Below are 16178 nucleotides of genomic sequence, written 5' to 3'. Positions count from 1 at the left end.
TCACTACTTTTTTTTTCTGCTTCAAAATGTTCATATCTTAACTCTGCTTTTTATTTTGACCATTTTTACAATTGCAAGTATGCATCTAGGACTAATGGTTGCAAAAATAGATGGCTTGCAGATTAAAAGGGGAAATGCTGTTTACATATATATACTAATATTATAAAGAGAGAGAACAGATTTTGGATGTTTATATGTTCTGGGTAATATCCGGAAATACTGCACCTATTCGAAAAATTATTTCTCTTTAGGAAGGGTACATAGGATATTATTCTTACAGAGTGACTTAGGATGTGAATTATGCATATATGTATTAATACTAATTTGTTTAACTAATAGTTTTCTTTGCTACCAGTTTATGTATTGTACTGATTTGTTATTACATACATGAAAAAAAAAAACACTGATTGTCCTGCAATTGCAATGAAAAAAAAGTCGAAGGTTCCCTTCAAAATGTGTCGCTGAGGAATGGACACATGTTTAAGAAAATAAAAATAGCGATGCCAGCATAAGAACCACTACAAGTTTTACAGATATTTGAGACTGCCGAGGATAAAGTATATAGCATTCTATTAGCCATGGATATTGCAAACTATTCAGAGTCACAGAATGTTTATGCTTCAACATTCATTTAAACAAAATATAACTGAGATTTGTTTTGGGCAAATTACATAGTTTTTAAATTAAAATATTGCAGCCAGCCGATACAAAAACATCTGCTTAGGTAAATTTAGTTTAGAAAATTCTTAGGTGAAAGAGTAATTACACATAATTACTGTACATTTAAAGCTAAGAGTTAAAACAATAACAAAGAAAGACCATTCAATACAAAACAAATTGCTAAAGAAGAAAAAAGTTAATAAAAAGGATTTGGGGAAATATTTTTCATGATAATCGTATCTAAGCATTTGAAACAAAATAATTAAATATTAGCTTAAAAATATTCTATCAGAAAGAAATTGCCAAAAAAATAGTGCATGTGAAAAAGTAGAAATCTTCCATAGAAAACGAATACAAGAGGTGGAAGGGCATCCCGGGATTGAGAAAGACTCAACTCTTAGAAGAATATCCAATATTCATTTAACTATTTTTTAAATTAAGAATTTGTTTAGAACACTTTCGCGGTACAACATCTTTCCAAAGTCTGTTGACAGTAAAAAGACAGGTTCTGCCAATCTATCAAGGATCATGTATGGAACTTGGTCTTATAGAGAACAACAAACCTTGGAATATGACCTTACTTGATGCATGTAGCTTTCTGACTCCACTCCTAAACTCACAGAATTGTTTGTAACACTTTAACTATTGTGACAACTTTTAGATTCTACTGCTTTCTGGCAAACATTTGAAAAAGATCTCTGAGGCGAAACATTGTACAAAAAAAAAAAAGTCACAGAAAATATTATTTTCAGTAAAATTAAACTCATAGCATAAAAAAGCCTCCAAAATTGCCTTTCTGCTTAAAAATAGAAATCTTAAATAAAAGCCTGAAAAAAGACTTTTTTGCCCAAAACTTAGACCCTTAAAGTTGCCAGATTGAGCTAATATTTTGCATACATCATTGTTTCATTGATTGACTTATTTTATTTATTGATCTAAACAGTACGCCCACTAAAGTCCCTTGCCATCCTCTTAACTTTGAAATAGCTGTTTCTATATTCATAAAAGCAGCGTCTATGTATAGTAAAGTGACCATGCACTCCTGAATAAAAACAACTACAGCACCACTGAGTACAAAAACTGATTAGACACAAATATTTCTTGACTTGATTTCAAAATATGAAAGATTTAAATGTGCACAAAATTATAGAACATAATTGTTTGGGGCGCCCAAAAAAAAAAAAAAACGAAAGTCGGTATTTTTTATTTTAGGTCAAAACAATTGTAAAAAATGTTTCATTTAATTTGAACAACATGCCGACTTGCGCCTGAAAGTGAGAACCAGTCTTGTGTACTAGACCAAATTGAAAAAAAAAAAAAAAATATTCTGGAAGTTCGAAACTTCATGTTGCCCCTATAGCCCCACATGTACCACAAAAATATTTATCTAAATCAAAAAATATTTAAGTGTCTGGCAGGAGGCCTAAAATTTATAATTTTCAACAAAAAATTGATTTTTTTGATTTATCTTTTAAAAAATTACATAGACATTTAAATAAAATATCAAGTTCAAAAATTACTAGTTAACACATTTTTAAATCAGCATTTGCAAATGAATAGTAAGAAAATAATACATTTAAAATGAAAAATGTAACTTAAAATGGAAAAAATCCACATATTGAGTACCATCTGGAAGACTTAAATATTGCAAGAGAGCAAAAATTTCTATTTAACACCAATTATCGACTCTACTGTTAATATTTTCCAGTTTCTTCTTAAAATTTACCTTAAATGTTTTTAAAAATATATGGACAAAAATCAATTGTTTGAAGAAAAGTAAATTTTTGGCCTCCTGCAGGACACCTAAATATTTTTTGATTCGGATAAATATTTTTGTGGTACATGTGAGGCTATAGGAGCAACATTTTATCAACATGAAGTTTTGAACTTCCAGAAAGAAAAAAAAATGATTGGGTCTAGTACACAGTGCTGGTTCACACTCTCAGGCGCAAGTCGGCACAGGTTGCCATTGTTCTAATTACATGATTTATTATTTTTTACAATTGTTTTGACCTAAAAGGAAAAATATAAGAAGGCATGCAACTTAAAAAATTGAATTTCGTTTTTTTTTTTTTTTTTTGGGGGGGGGGGACATTCTAATGCTTGTATTTCCTTTTTAAAAACTGTAATATCAGAATGTAAGGAAATGCCAAACAGTATCTAAATGTTAATTTTTACTCACGCTCAAAGCAAAACTAAAGTTTTTAGAGGCTATTTTAAGGTCTTTATATATAAGAAAAAAAAAAAATCTGAAACGGAGTCTTAATCTTTACAAAGTAAATATTTTTATGAAACAGGAGACCGTACTATTTCAATTAAAATATGAAAATAAAAATATATAAGTAAAACACTTGCAGATATTTTAACAAAACATTCGTTAAAAAATCTTGATGAAAACTAGGGATGTGTCGTTCCTGAATGAACGGGTCAAAAACAACTAATTCTTAAAATGAACGGATCCGTTTGTTCACCTAAAAAATGAACGACTGCTCTTTTGAACGTTGAGCAGTTAGGAACATTGCATTAATGCACATGTGATAAAATCGCTTTTTAAAAGAATTACATTCATCTTCTAATTTTTAACACTTAATCAATCTCAAATTTCCTTTTCCACAGTGCAGTACAATTCGTATATTCATTTGGAACCTTTTTAATGTCTACTTTATTCATCATTTTACTTAAACCGTTACAGCTCATTTGCAATTTTCCAATGTATCCATAAGTAATATTTTATGTAACTTGTTTGGACCTTCCATTTAAAGTCCCACGCATCTGCAAAAATCCTTCTCACACTTTCTGTCACGAAAATTATTTCTAAAAATAACTTTTATCACTTTTCTGGCTATCATTTTTTCTTCTATAACATCCCTCCTATCAACTGCCATTTATAGCGATTTGGTTTTATTTTTTCTTGAAACTTATAAGTTGCTCATTTTACACTCAATATCCAGAGAATTTTGTTAAGGATTATTACTGTCTAAAATCCCCCCCCCCTCCCCATTTAAAGAAAAATGTGGCTTTTTTTTTTTAATGTTCTCATTGGTACTGTGGAATAATTTTGAAGCTCCCTAATATTTAGGTGAGTCTCTTTCTTTAAACTAAGTTATCTGGTACTCTGACTGAGCTACCAAAAAACAGATTGGAACTGTTTTCGTTACGCATGGTCTATTGGTAATACCATGTTGGTATACAGTGCTGTAGCTGGAAAAAAAATATTAGAAGCAACATACATCTTTCTTTTGGGTAGATGTCATGATTGATGTTTGTTTTGAGATCAAAAAAGGTCAGTTTCAGCAACTTACACCAGTGTTTATTTAAAAAGCAGACGTTTTATGATAATAATAGCTTTGTTATGTTTATTGTATATATATTTACCGTACATAGTTTTAATAAACATTTCTTTATTCTCATGTTTTACATTGTGATCTGATATATATATGTATATATATATATATATATATATATACGGTAGAAGACCGTTATAACGCACACCTTGGGACCAGAGCTTTTGCGTTATACAGATCATTTCACAAATTTTTAAACTAATATTCAGAATATATTTATATATTAGCACTTCAGAATGAGTTTTATCTGCAATGAGTAATAAAGCACTAATATTACAATTAGTCATTCACAAATAAATATGTTTCACAATCAAAATAAAGTGCATTATCTTGCACTTCTGCTAGCTTAATGGTTTGCATAACAGCTGCATTTTCAAGAGCCATCTGGTATTTTATGTTTACTATGAGTACTGATTTTCAATTTAAAAGCTTTGAATAAAGATGGAAAGATGAAAAACTGTTTTAAAATTTAATTTGCCGAACAATATTTATGTTTGCAAAGCAAAACAGAGGGATTTCTTAGATTTCAAAACCTATTGTTTACTTCTGAAAAGTTGTGCGGTTTATAGAGAATTGCGTTATATAGGTCAGTGTTATAACGGTCCTCTACTGTATATATATATATTAGGGTGGTCCTTATTTATATGGGAAATTTTTTTTCTTGGAATTCAGCAAGTGACGCCCCCTAGTTTTGCGACACTATAATAAAAAGTAACGTGTGCAAAATTTGAACTCGATCGGTCAATAATAACACATGCCCCTAGGGCGTTGAACTTGAACACTTTTAATCATTTTTCCACAAATCTTCGAGTTTTTACTTCAGACCCAGTTCATCGTTTCTCCTAAGTTAGCAAAATATTTTTACAGTGAGATAGCATTAAAATTGATCTTTTTAATTACTTTATATCATCTAAGCATTTTACATTGAATAAGAATGAAATACTGCTTTAGAAACTTTACCTTAATCATACTTTTCTCAATGCATCTCAATTGTTTGTATTTGTTTCGAACAGTCTTGGACATTATGTAAAATAAATTGCTTTTGTGACTCATATTTGGTAAATTGGTTGTGAAATTCTTCGATTAATTGTGTGCCTCTTTTAGTTGTATCATTCACAACTTTCAGCATTTTAACAATCTCTCTTCCCTTTAAATAGCTTCCTTCATTTTGCCATAAATCAGGATCAAGTAGGAAAACATCTTTTGGTATTTGTAACTTATCAAACAGTTTTATTGATTTGTAATTGGTTCTATCAAGAGGAAAGTTTTTACTGAGAAAGTATTTCAAATCATCTACCGTGATATGAAATATTTTGTACAATCATCAGACACGTCTTCCTTATCAGCAAGCATTTTTTGGAGTAGTCTTTTCCTATCTTCAAAGTCAATTCCTTCATCCATTACGGACAAAACAACTAGTTCATCCTTTAAATACCTTAATTCATGAATTTTCCAATCACTGCTTCTGCTGCAAATTTGTCATCATTTTGTACGCTGCTACTGTTTTTGGCAAATTATATTATTTAAAGAAGACTCGATTGGGTTGCTGCAAAACTCTATATCTTCATACAGCATTTAATTGTAAAACAACATTTAAGGGCTCTCTACTCATGTAAGGTTAATTTAAATTGTTTTCTAAATACATGAATTTTCAACCAATAAATTAAAAAACAATCAATTCCGTTTGCCACCCATTTGGCTCAGGGATAAGCTCCAGGTTGCCGAAAGTATATTCCTTTGGGACGGTCTTCACCAGGAAATATTACTACAAGTTATCAAAATTCTCTTAAAGGGAAAGTTACTTCTCAATATCCACTTCTTACGAACAATAATATATTATCAACTTCGTCTTTAAAAATTTAAGTGGTCTGTGTATTTGATTGAAATGTCATAAGTTCTGAATGGTGAAGATCTCTCCACAAAATGCTTAATAATGGAATATCGGGTCTAGAACTAAGAAAGTAAAAAGCGTTTTTCAAGACACACTCTGCAGTACGATTTCAAGTGCATGATGATGATAATAAAATGCAATATTCTTCCCTTCAGTTTTTGCTCTAAAAAAATGTGTGCACCATTTATGCGGCCGGTATTACCAGCCATTATATCAAACACTACAACTTGAACACTACAGCCAGCAATAAAGAGCAATCATCTAAGATATAGACAACGGAAGAAATATCTCAGGAATTCCGAGTAGCTATTCAAAATTTGGACCTGAAGCTACCACGGTAAGCCTATCGGCATTCTTTTTGCAGTGACATCTTGATGTAGCTTTGTATCCCAGTGAATAACTACAAAATCTGAATTTAAATACATGAAATTTGATTTTCCCTCTCCAAGATTTTCTCTTGCTCTCTTAAGGGATGCATGATTGATCACAAGGTCATTTGGATTTAAATTTTGTCTGATCGGTGATGAAAGGCGAGAAGATATCAATAATTGTCAAGCTTTTTTGCGTTGTGGTAGACCAGATGTAGAAAAAAGGTTCAATAGGTTAGGATAGATACTATATATAAGGACTACGTACTGAAATAGAAGAAAATTAATCTAAAGTATAGATTTTTACGTTATTCCGATCTGGAATTTTTTTAAATTTATATTTTAGATATGGAAAATATTGCATATTTTTATGTTAGAGTAATCGAGGATTTTTCAAAATTTAAATTTTAAAAATTAAAACTTGCATAAGCATTTAAGTATATTTATAACTAAAGAACAGAAAATTAAAATATAATTGTCGTTTCTTATATTTATAGCATTGAAACCTATAGCGACCCTATTTGCCCCACCTATTACATACACAGGAAATTTTCTAAATCAAAACCCCCAAAGCCTAGAGGAGGTAATTTGTTGTTGTCAAAAATAATTAATTAACGGCCTAGGCCATTTATTAATGAACTTTAGAATCCCTTGTGTCCATCTTGGTGGAAAGAAATTTTCCCCTGCGGCTTAGTTTGGAACGAGCTCAGAAGAGCATTATATCTGACGCAAGGCCATTAGTGTGCGTATACCCTCTGTAACATGTAAAATTTTATAGAATGAAAGTGAGATAATGGTCAGTCTGGAAGTAGCAGCATATATTGAGGTTAAAAATTACTGTAATTATGAAACGTAAGAATATTTTTACATAAAAATGAGAAAATCTGAAATTTTTTCTTCGCAACTCAAAAAAGAGGGCCCTAGGGGCACATGTTAATATTCATGGATTGACTTAAAATTTTGCAAGGATCATTTATTTGTATAATGGAACAAATTGAGGGGGCGTCACGTAAAATATCAGCAACTTCAAAAATAAGGACCACCCTAATATATATATATATATATATATTGTTTTTTCTTTTATTTATTTCGTGATTTACATTTTTTTAAATGTAAATTAAAGTACACTTATAAAATTACTTTTTGTTTTTGTTTTTTCACCTGTGACTATACTATACTTGGAGATATGATATTTTTATTTAGAATTAGTGCACTATTTCATGACAGTTCAATTTTGCAAATTATCTGACATCACAAACAGTTTATTTACTTTTTAAGCACTTTTATTTTACTTGGCCTGATTGTCACAGAAAAATCTGAGGCCTGCTTTTGCTTCGAGATTTCACTAAATGATTTACGTAATCTTAAGGTACAACTTTACACTAAAAAAATCAACTCTAAAATAAAATTATTACTTTGGTTAGGATAGAAAACAGCAAAACCCCACTAAATGTTAAAGTATAAAACCCATTGTTGCATATTTTGTTGCCTTACAATAGCAATATTAATAGTACCGTAATTTCCGGTAGACGCGCCGCGGCGCTTACGTGTTTAAAAGTTAAATTTTTTGAAGTGCGGCGTTTCTGCGAATGCGGCGATTGTGATCAACATTTTTTTTTTTCACTCCGCTCAGTTTCAGTTTATCATTCAGCCATTCTTCCCTCCCGTTTCTAAATCGCTAACGCAAGCACGATTCCGTCGTTCAAGGACGAAAAACATGGATCTCAACGTTTCCCTGCACTTGGCATCTTGCCATCCTCGTCAAACAAGCTGGCCATCTAAAATTTCTTAACTGCTACTTCGACCGGATATTTTGCAAAATTTGAAGATCTTTTTCTATTACCAGTTTAGAAACAAATGATCTTAAGTATTTTTTTATGCTAAAAAACTGTTCAAAGCGAGCCGTTTATTATTTTTGAATTATTTAACGCACGACGTTGTATATGCCTTGCGCTAATTTTCTGGAATTTTTGTTCTGAAGAATCTGGCAACGCTGCGGCAACTTGTTGAACTTGTCTAGGCATAGTTATTTCCGCAATTGCGACACGTGCAACGTGCTTATTCTTTCTATATTTTCTTGCTCTTGCTTTCGCTTAAATTATGGCTCCCAAGCGCTACAAAAGCTACACCGCAAACTTTAAGTTGAGTGTTGTTTCCCGAGCGGAAGTTATCGGAAACAGAGCTGCCGCACGAGAATTCGAAGTTGACGAGCGGTGCGTTCGTCGGTGGCGAGCGGAGAAAAAAGATTTGGAGAGCATGCCCAAATTAAAAAGGGCGAAAAGAACCGGTACTGTCAAGTGACCTGCACTGGAGGACGCACTAGAAAAATGGATCATGAGGCAACGGGAAGATGGATTGCCCGTCTCTACAATTAAGATACGATTACACGCGAAGGTCTTAGCTCGCGAGATGAACATCGGAAATTTTGTTGGCGGACCTTGCTGGTGTTATCGATTTATGAAACGAAAAAAAAATTCAGTTCGTGCTAAAACTACTGTGGGACAAAAGCTGCCAAGCGATTGGGAAGTGAAGAAAGAAACTTTCTTGAGGTACGTGCGGGAAAAAATTGAGGGAAATCAACTTCTTCCCTCACAAGTGTTTAATATGGACGAAGTACCCCTTAGCTTCGACTGTCCACCCAATAAGACTGTGGATCGAACAGAGGTTCAAACCGTGTCCATCACGACTACAGGCCACGAGAAAACCGCCTTCACGTGCGTCTTGGCTTGTGCGGCTAACGGCGATAAGTTAAAGCCGCTCCTTATCTTCAAGCGGAAAACTCTTCCAAAAGGGAATTTCCCTTCCGGCGTAGAGATCTGCGCAAATGAGAAAGGGTGGATGTGCGAAAACGTCATGCATCGGTGGCTTGAAAGAGTGTATCAGCGCCGGAAAGGTTCCTTTTTTCAACCCAAGGGGTTGCTAATAATGGACTCAATGCGCTCCCACGTAATGGACTCTGTTAAAACCCATTGCAAAAAAATTTCAACAAGTTTAGGCATAATCCCTGGCGGGTTGACAAAAATTCTGCAACCTCTAGACATTTCAGTGAATAAAGCTTTTAAGGGTGAAATTCGAAAGCAGTGGGAGAAATGGATGAGCGATGGCCTCCATACTTTCACAAAAAGCGGGAAGATGCGTTCCGCAACATATGAGGAAGTTGCCCAATGGGTAAACAATGCCTGGAATGCTGTTAAAGTATCGGCGATCCTGTTGGGGTTTACCGCGGCAGGAATTTATGAGAAAAGCTCGTCCTCATCAAGTGTTCAAAACGATGGTGATGAAAGTGATGAGGATTTAGATGATTGTGACATTGATGATGAACTGTTTTGTAATTATCTTTTTGTGACTGACAGTGAAGAGTCAGACTTTGAAGGATTTTGACGATTATGATTAATATTTATGTATAGTTTTGTATTTATTTTATGATTTATTGATTGCTTTATATGTAATAAATGTTCTCTTTCGATATTTCACTCTTTCATGCAGTTTTTGCTTAGTTGTGATCAACTTATATGGATAAAAAGGTAGGTTGTCGATTTTTTTTTGTTTAATATGTATACGTTCTTATCATCCAAAACTTATTTATTATCTACTTTTTGTATCATTTTGTTGCAAAAGCGTGCTTTTTCTAGTTTTTTATATTGTCTAAAGTGTCTTAATAATAACATAATCACATGGTTCACGGCAATTTTAGCCGCGGCGATTACGGTGATGTGGCGATTCTGAGCATTTTTCTTCCCCCTGATAGACTTTTTGGGGGGTGCGGCGATTACGCCGATGCGGCGTTTCTTCCGGAAATTACGGTAATCATAATAAAAATTTTGAATCAAGGCTTCTCTGGAGTAAGAATGAAATTTATCCACTATCATTGCTTTCTTAGGATCTTTATCCTCATCTATGCCAATAATCGAAAACGAGGCTAAGTAAAGACACCTATCAGGATCTTTATCACGAATACCTTGTATGTTGTGAATTCTGAATTAGTTTCAGAAACCTTTAATATTTAAATAATTCTAATTAAACTGGCAAACAAACAAATCCTAGAGGGGGAAAAGGAATTTTTAGTACCAAATGCTTAAAGTTTTAGAAGCATATACAGTTTTTTTCCCCTTTTAGTATGAAGCATTTATATGAAAAAAGAGGTGAAATTTTGTGATGGTAACATTATTCTATTTTTGAAATACATTTGCTACACTAAAAAGAATAAATAACAGAATTAAAAAAATATATATACTATGCACTTTTCATTTTGCACTCAAAAGGACAAACTAACTTTTTTGTGTCAGAAATGACAATATTTAAGTATTCCTGTAATTTTCAATTATTCCAAGAAAGTGACTTCACAAATGAGGAAAAGTGCGGCTCAAGTCATTTCAAACAAACTTTCCTGGAAAAATATGCATTTTTTAAAATTCAAATTTATGACAGAAAGTTAGAAAATGATAAGAAATTTTCTACCTGACTTGAGTCGCATAATACTTAAATATTCTCCTTTCGGACCCAGAAAAGTTACTTTGTCCTTTTGAGTGCACTATGAAAAGTGTTTGGTATTTTTTTTTTTTAAATTCTGTTCTTTGTATAGTAAAAATTAATAACTTGATTGTGTGACATCTTGTAATGGAACTTACGATTTTTGGAAAGGAAAACGTATCTTACTATTCAGAAACTGAGAAATATCTTACAAAATAAACTATAGTTGCTTCATACATCTAAACCTGAGTAAAGTTTTTTTGATTCATTTTTCATAGGCATATTTTCATACTTTTAGATGATTTTAGTTATTTTTCCTTCAAGGAATATTACTGATCTAGTAAAGCATATTTTGAATGTACGTGAGAATGTCGTGCAGAGAGATCACCTGCAACTTTTTGAAATGAACGAGTTAAATGAACGAATCAAAAGAATGAACGATGCTGTGATGAATGGATCATTAAAAAGAACTACATTGCCCACCTCTAATAAAAACCCATGGCAAAAAAATCTTTGTCAAATTGTCAAACCTTATTTAGTGATATAATTGACTAATTTTCTAAAAGATTAATTAATTAATTAACAAATAAAAACCTTTGGTTTTATTTCAATAATATTTTATTCAACTATTTTATTGTAAGCATTTTAGCAATAACTGGATGTTACTCAATACTGCCCTCCTTTACTAGTTTAAATGTCTACACCATATCATAGTAAAACAACAACAAAAAAAAAAAGATTCAAAATCAATAAATATAAGTATAACACAAATTCTAAAAACTTTTCTAAACAAATTTAGACTCTTATTATCATCTCAAAAAATGAATTAATGAAAAAGCAAAGGAATTTCTTTATTTCCTTGAATTCTCAGCTATTTATTAATTTGCTACTTTTGATAAAAATTTAGAGTTTTCAGTATCTTATAAAACAAAAAATCACCAGATTTTTTTTTTTTTTTTTAATTTTTATGATACTTAAAGACTAAATCAAATTCAAGAATATTTATTTTTTTGTTGGTTTATTTTTTTCCTGATTACTTTTGTACATACATTTTAGGTATAATTTGCATTTACAACTTCATAAAAATATTTTAATCTATGATAAGAATGAACTGCAGTAGGTAGATGGTAAGATTGCCTATTATTTTATTTTTTCGAACAAATAAATAAAAATGGAAACTTTACTGTTGCTAGACAATTTGAGATTGACCTGAAAAATAAGAAACTATTACAGAACAATGACACATTTTCCATAGTAGTAACAAAAAACTTCATTGCAGAGACAAATTCAGAGTTAATCAAGCAGAAAATTCAGAAATTTAATTCAAAAGCTAACCTGTTTCCTTCAATTCTTGGTTGAGGATTACACACTGCATCAGACGGCTCTAACCAAAATAAAACTCGACGTAGGTCATCAATTCCAACAACCATATCTTCCAAAGCTCCCATTTCTTCTCCGTAACAATTGAGAAGTCCTTCAAAGTGACACAAAACACCAACTGTTCTTAACATATAGATAAACATGGAATCTGGGCTGCGACACCAAAGTCTCGTCATTAATCCTGTTACTAATGCCGTCAGCTTAAAAAAAATAAGCATAATTATAAAATAAGCATATTTAAGATAGCATACATTAAAATAGCTTCCAACATTTAAAATGATTGAAAAATGTACAAAATACAAAAGCATTGGAATCTTAAACACTGCATGCAATTTTCGGCGAAGCTTGTGAGCTTTCAAACTTTTACTAATGTTTTGATCTGGCCGTGAATCTTTCCTTTATTCACATATCCAATTCAGTTGTTGTACTACTTCTGTTAGCCCAACAGAAATTATTGTTAAAATGTTTCTTTAAAAAGAAATTGTATTTTTTAATTGCAAAAGTCAGCTCTCATACCATCCACTACAAAAATTTCTTCAAGGTGAAAAAAATGACTTTTTCTTCGCCTGTTAATCTTTCTTTTAATACTACATATAATTGTGGTTTTTCACCAGGACTGGTAATGAGCTGCCCTTATCCATCTTTTGTAGGTTTACCAGACGTCCCGGTTTGACCGGGACAATCCCAGATTTCTGACAAAATCCCAGTGTCCTGGCCGGTTTACTTTAGGTCTCGGAAAAAGATAAATTTGATTTGATGACCAAAAAATTCTAAAAATAATTAACTGTGAAGGATTATTTTGAATAATTACTTTGTCATTTCAAATATAGACTTGTAAAATTAATATCAAATCAGCTTTTGAGGATTTTTACGACATTAAAACCAAAAATGAGTTTATAAAAAAAGTCCTAGCGAATGAAAAAATAATTACATTTAAATACTGTTCAAGTTATTATTCCTCATTTAAAGTATTTCTTCTTACGTAACTAACAAAGTATCTAACAAATATTGACATGTAAAAAATAAATGTTTAAATTTATCTGCTTGTGTCATTCATTATTACCCCTGGTTTAGACTCATAATTAGTATTTATTCATAACTTTGAGAATGAACTACCCTCTAAAACACGCTAAAAACCAGCCAGGGGTTTGTTTCCTTCTGGAGTGTATGTGATCCGAAGTTTCCAAAAATTCTGGGTTGACAACACATTCTAAAGCTAAAAAGTTATTTAAAAAAAAAAAACTTTTAAAATGTTTTTATTTTCAATAGTTTTGTTAGCATATTTCAAAACTTTTTATGGGGGGGGGGGGGGTAGAGCTTCCTCATTCTTTCAGAAAATTTCACACTGTCTTCAGAAAATTTAACTTGAATCCACTGTCACCCCTGGTTCCCTTTTGAATACTCGCGACGGAAGGGGGGTGGGGATTCCGGTGTCCTGGTTGAACATTTCAGAAATCTGGCAAGCCTAGTCTTTTGTGACTAAATATTTCATTTTGGAAGTACTTCCCAAATTTCTAGACCTAAATACCGAATTTTAAGATAAAAAATTAATATTGCATTGAACTTTCGTTATTGATTTATTGTAATCACAACCTGCATTTGATGTCAAAAAATAGAAATAAACATTTTTTTCAACTTCAATTTTCCTATTTTACATTCTGCGCAACTATTGTTCATGCTGCTGCATTATAGTTTAACTCCAAAACCACTTGTGACAATGAGTTATTTTTAATCAAAATTTTATATTGAATGAAAATTGTATCAACGTTTCTTTTTTCCTAGATGTATAACTTATCCCATGCCATCATTGTAACATCTAGATTCAAATTCTTATTTCTAACACTAATTTGAAGAGCCAACTTCTTGTGTCTGCAGTAACAATAATATACAATGGAAAATTGGCTTTTGATAGTTTTTTGGAAAACTAAAAATGTACTTTGTTCTGTACAATCAACTGTGCCAATCAATATGTTAGTTTTCTTATCCCCAGTAGATGTGAAACATGCAGTTTTAAAATATAACTTGCTTTTTTTCCCTTAAGCATATAAATATATTTGAAACCAAATGAATCTTCAAATTTATAAAATTAAATATTACGCAAAATCGACAATTTCCAAACTTGTACAGTGATATATACTTACAGCTTGTGAAAACACAACATCCCTCCTATGTCTTACTTTCTGACTTAGTGGTAAACATTTTGTAGCTTCCTAAACAAATTGTAAAAAAAAGGAAGCGTTATTTCAAAAAGTTAATGCAGAAAACTGATGTTTAAGGGGAAAACCAGTTTAGACAAAACAAAAAAATCCACTTTTTTAATGTCATAACATGTTAGTCAATTCAGATTATGTTACCAAAATTTCAGTGAAAAATGCTAATTAGTTCCAATGCTATGAGCATTTTCAGTGACTGTGGAGATTTCAAAACGTTCACAGCATTTTCTTTCTCTCTCAAATGTGTTTTTCTCGAAACAACTTTTTTTCATTTGTTGAGCTTCTAGCTCAAAGAGTTATTGACCAATCGTTCTGAAAATTTGTGTGTATGTTTTATATTCAATTTTACTCTATATGAACCTAACACTTTGAAGATATTATTAGTAAAAATATTGTTTTTATGCATGAAATGTGAAAAAAAAGGGTAGAAACACATAACATTGTAAATCAAACACCTCAAAAAAGGTACTATTTTCAATTTTTTTGATCACAATTAAGTTTATATCCTAAGGAAATATGCTGTTTATGAGAAAAAAAAATTGTAATGATTACAGTCAAAAATTGTGGTTTTAGTAATGCCCAACAGCATCTAACTTTACTAAATCTAGTGGAAATAACTTCAAAAACATACAAGGTGTACTTCAAAAGATGAATAAAATACCCTCTAAGTTTAAAGAAATTCTGATTATTTCTTTCCTGTTAAAAATGTTTACTATAAACACTAAAATTTAAGCTCCTAAACTGGTTTCCCCTCTCCTTAAAAAAATAACAACAGAAGTATGTATATTACTATATACAAAAATATCGGGGATTAACAACAGAAAGGAAAATTTCTGATGAATAAAAAGTTAATGAGAATTACATTGTTTAATACAGTTTTACTATTGCAGCATTATTTGGTACAGCAGTGTTAATAAATGTTAAATTGTGAATTAAACTCACATATAGGAGCAGCAGTATTTCTTTTTTTACTGATTAAAGCTGTGAAAAGGTTTTTAAAGGACACTTTAATATACTATTAGAAGTTAACAGTAAAATGCTCTTTACAAATTACACATGATTATGAGCAAAGACTTTTGAAGTTTCTATGAAGAGGGTTATCAGTAGTAATCATTAGAAATAAAGGAGGTAAAGGAGCAGTGCTGATCCTCTCAACCAACATTTAATTAAGTAAATATTTTTCAAGTAGGGAAATGTGGAGCTAAGTGAAATGCGGTGGAGGGGGGGGGGGGCAAGGGAAATGAAGAAATATTTACTCTGTTTTTAACACCACCTATCTGGTAACATTTTAACTATGTAGTAGTGCATGTAGTCTATTACAGTCAAGAAAACGTCATCTCTGAAGATAGCTTATGATATCTTTAACTCATATACTCAATTTTCAAAAATTCATACCTATATTGTAATATTTTGTTGTGAGACAGATTTTTTTTTTTTTTTTTTTTGCTATTATGAAATGATCAAGTTTTTGTTATTAACGTTTTAAATATTGAGATCTACTAAATTCGGTGTAGTATTTATTTATTTAATGTTAAACTTATTTTTATTTTGAATGCTGGGCACAATAAGTCAAATGCATGTGGGATTGTCGGGCAAAGTGAATAAAATCAATTTGTTTATTTATTCACTTACATATTCTTTTATTAATTCACTCATTTACATTCATTCAAAATTTCACTTTTTTATGCATTCATTCATTCTCTTATTCATTCACTGTTTTACTCACTTGTTTATTTTTCTCATATGTTAATAATTTATTTAATAAATCATTTATTGATTCATAATCTATTCTTTTATTCACCTATTCATTTGGTTAAAAATATTTTTATTATCTAATACAATAGACGCCGCT

General features: G+C 31.3%; 1 protein-coding gene across 1 annotated transcript in view; it reads right to left on the bottom strand.

Annotated features, from left to right (window-relative positions):
- The window catches only part of LOC129218707 (inositol polyphosphate-4-phosphatase type I A-like), a 161656-nt gene that overhangs the window by 33942 nt on the left and 111536 nt on the right, over positions 1 to 16178 (bottom strand). The window contains exons 18-19 of the mRNA XM_054853029.1: positions 14255 to 14323; positions 12069 to 12313 (exon numbers count right to left, since the gene is read on the bottom strand). Coding sequence (XP_054709004.1) covers positions 12069 to 12313; positions 14255 to 14323 — 314 coding nt within the window. The remainder of the gene's footprint in view (positions 1 to 12068; positions 12314 to 14254; positions 14324 to 16178) is intronic.

Source organism: Uloborus diversus, chromosome 3, assembly GCF_026930045.1.
Source record: "Uloborus diversus isolate 005 chromosome 3, Udiv.v.3.1, whole genome shotgun sequence".
NCBI classification, from domain to species: domain Eukaryota; kingdom Metazoa; phylum Arthropoda; class Arachnida; order Araneae; family Uloboridae; genus Uloborus; species Uloborus diversus.
This window is presented reverse-complemented; position numbering and strand designations above follow the sequence as displayed.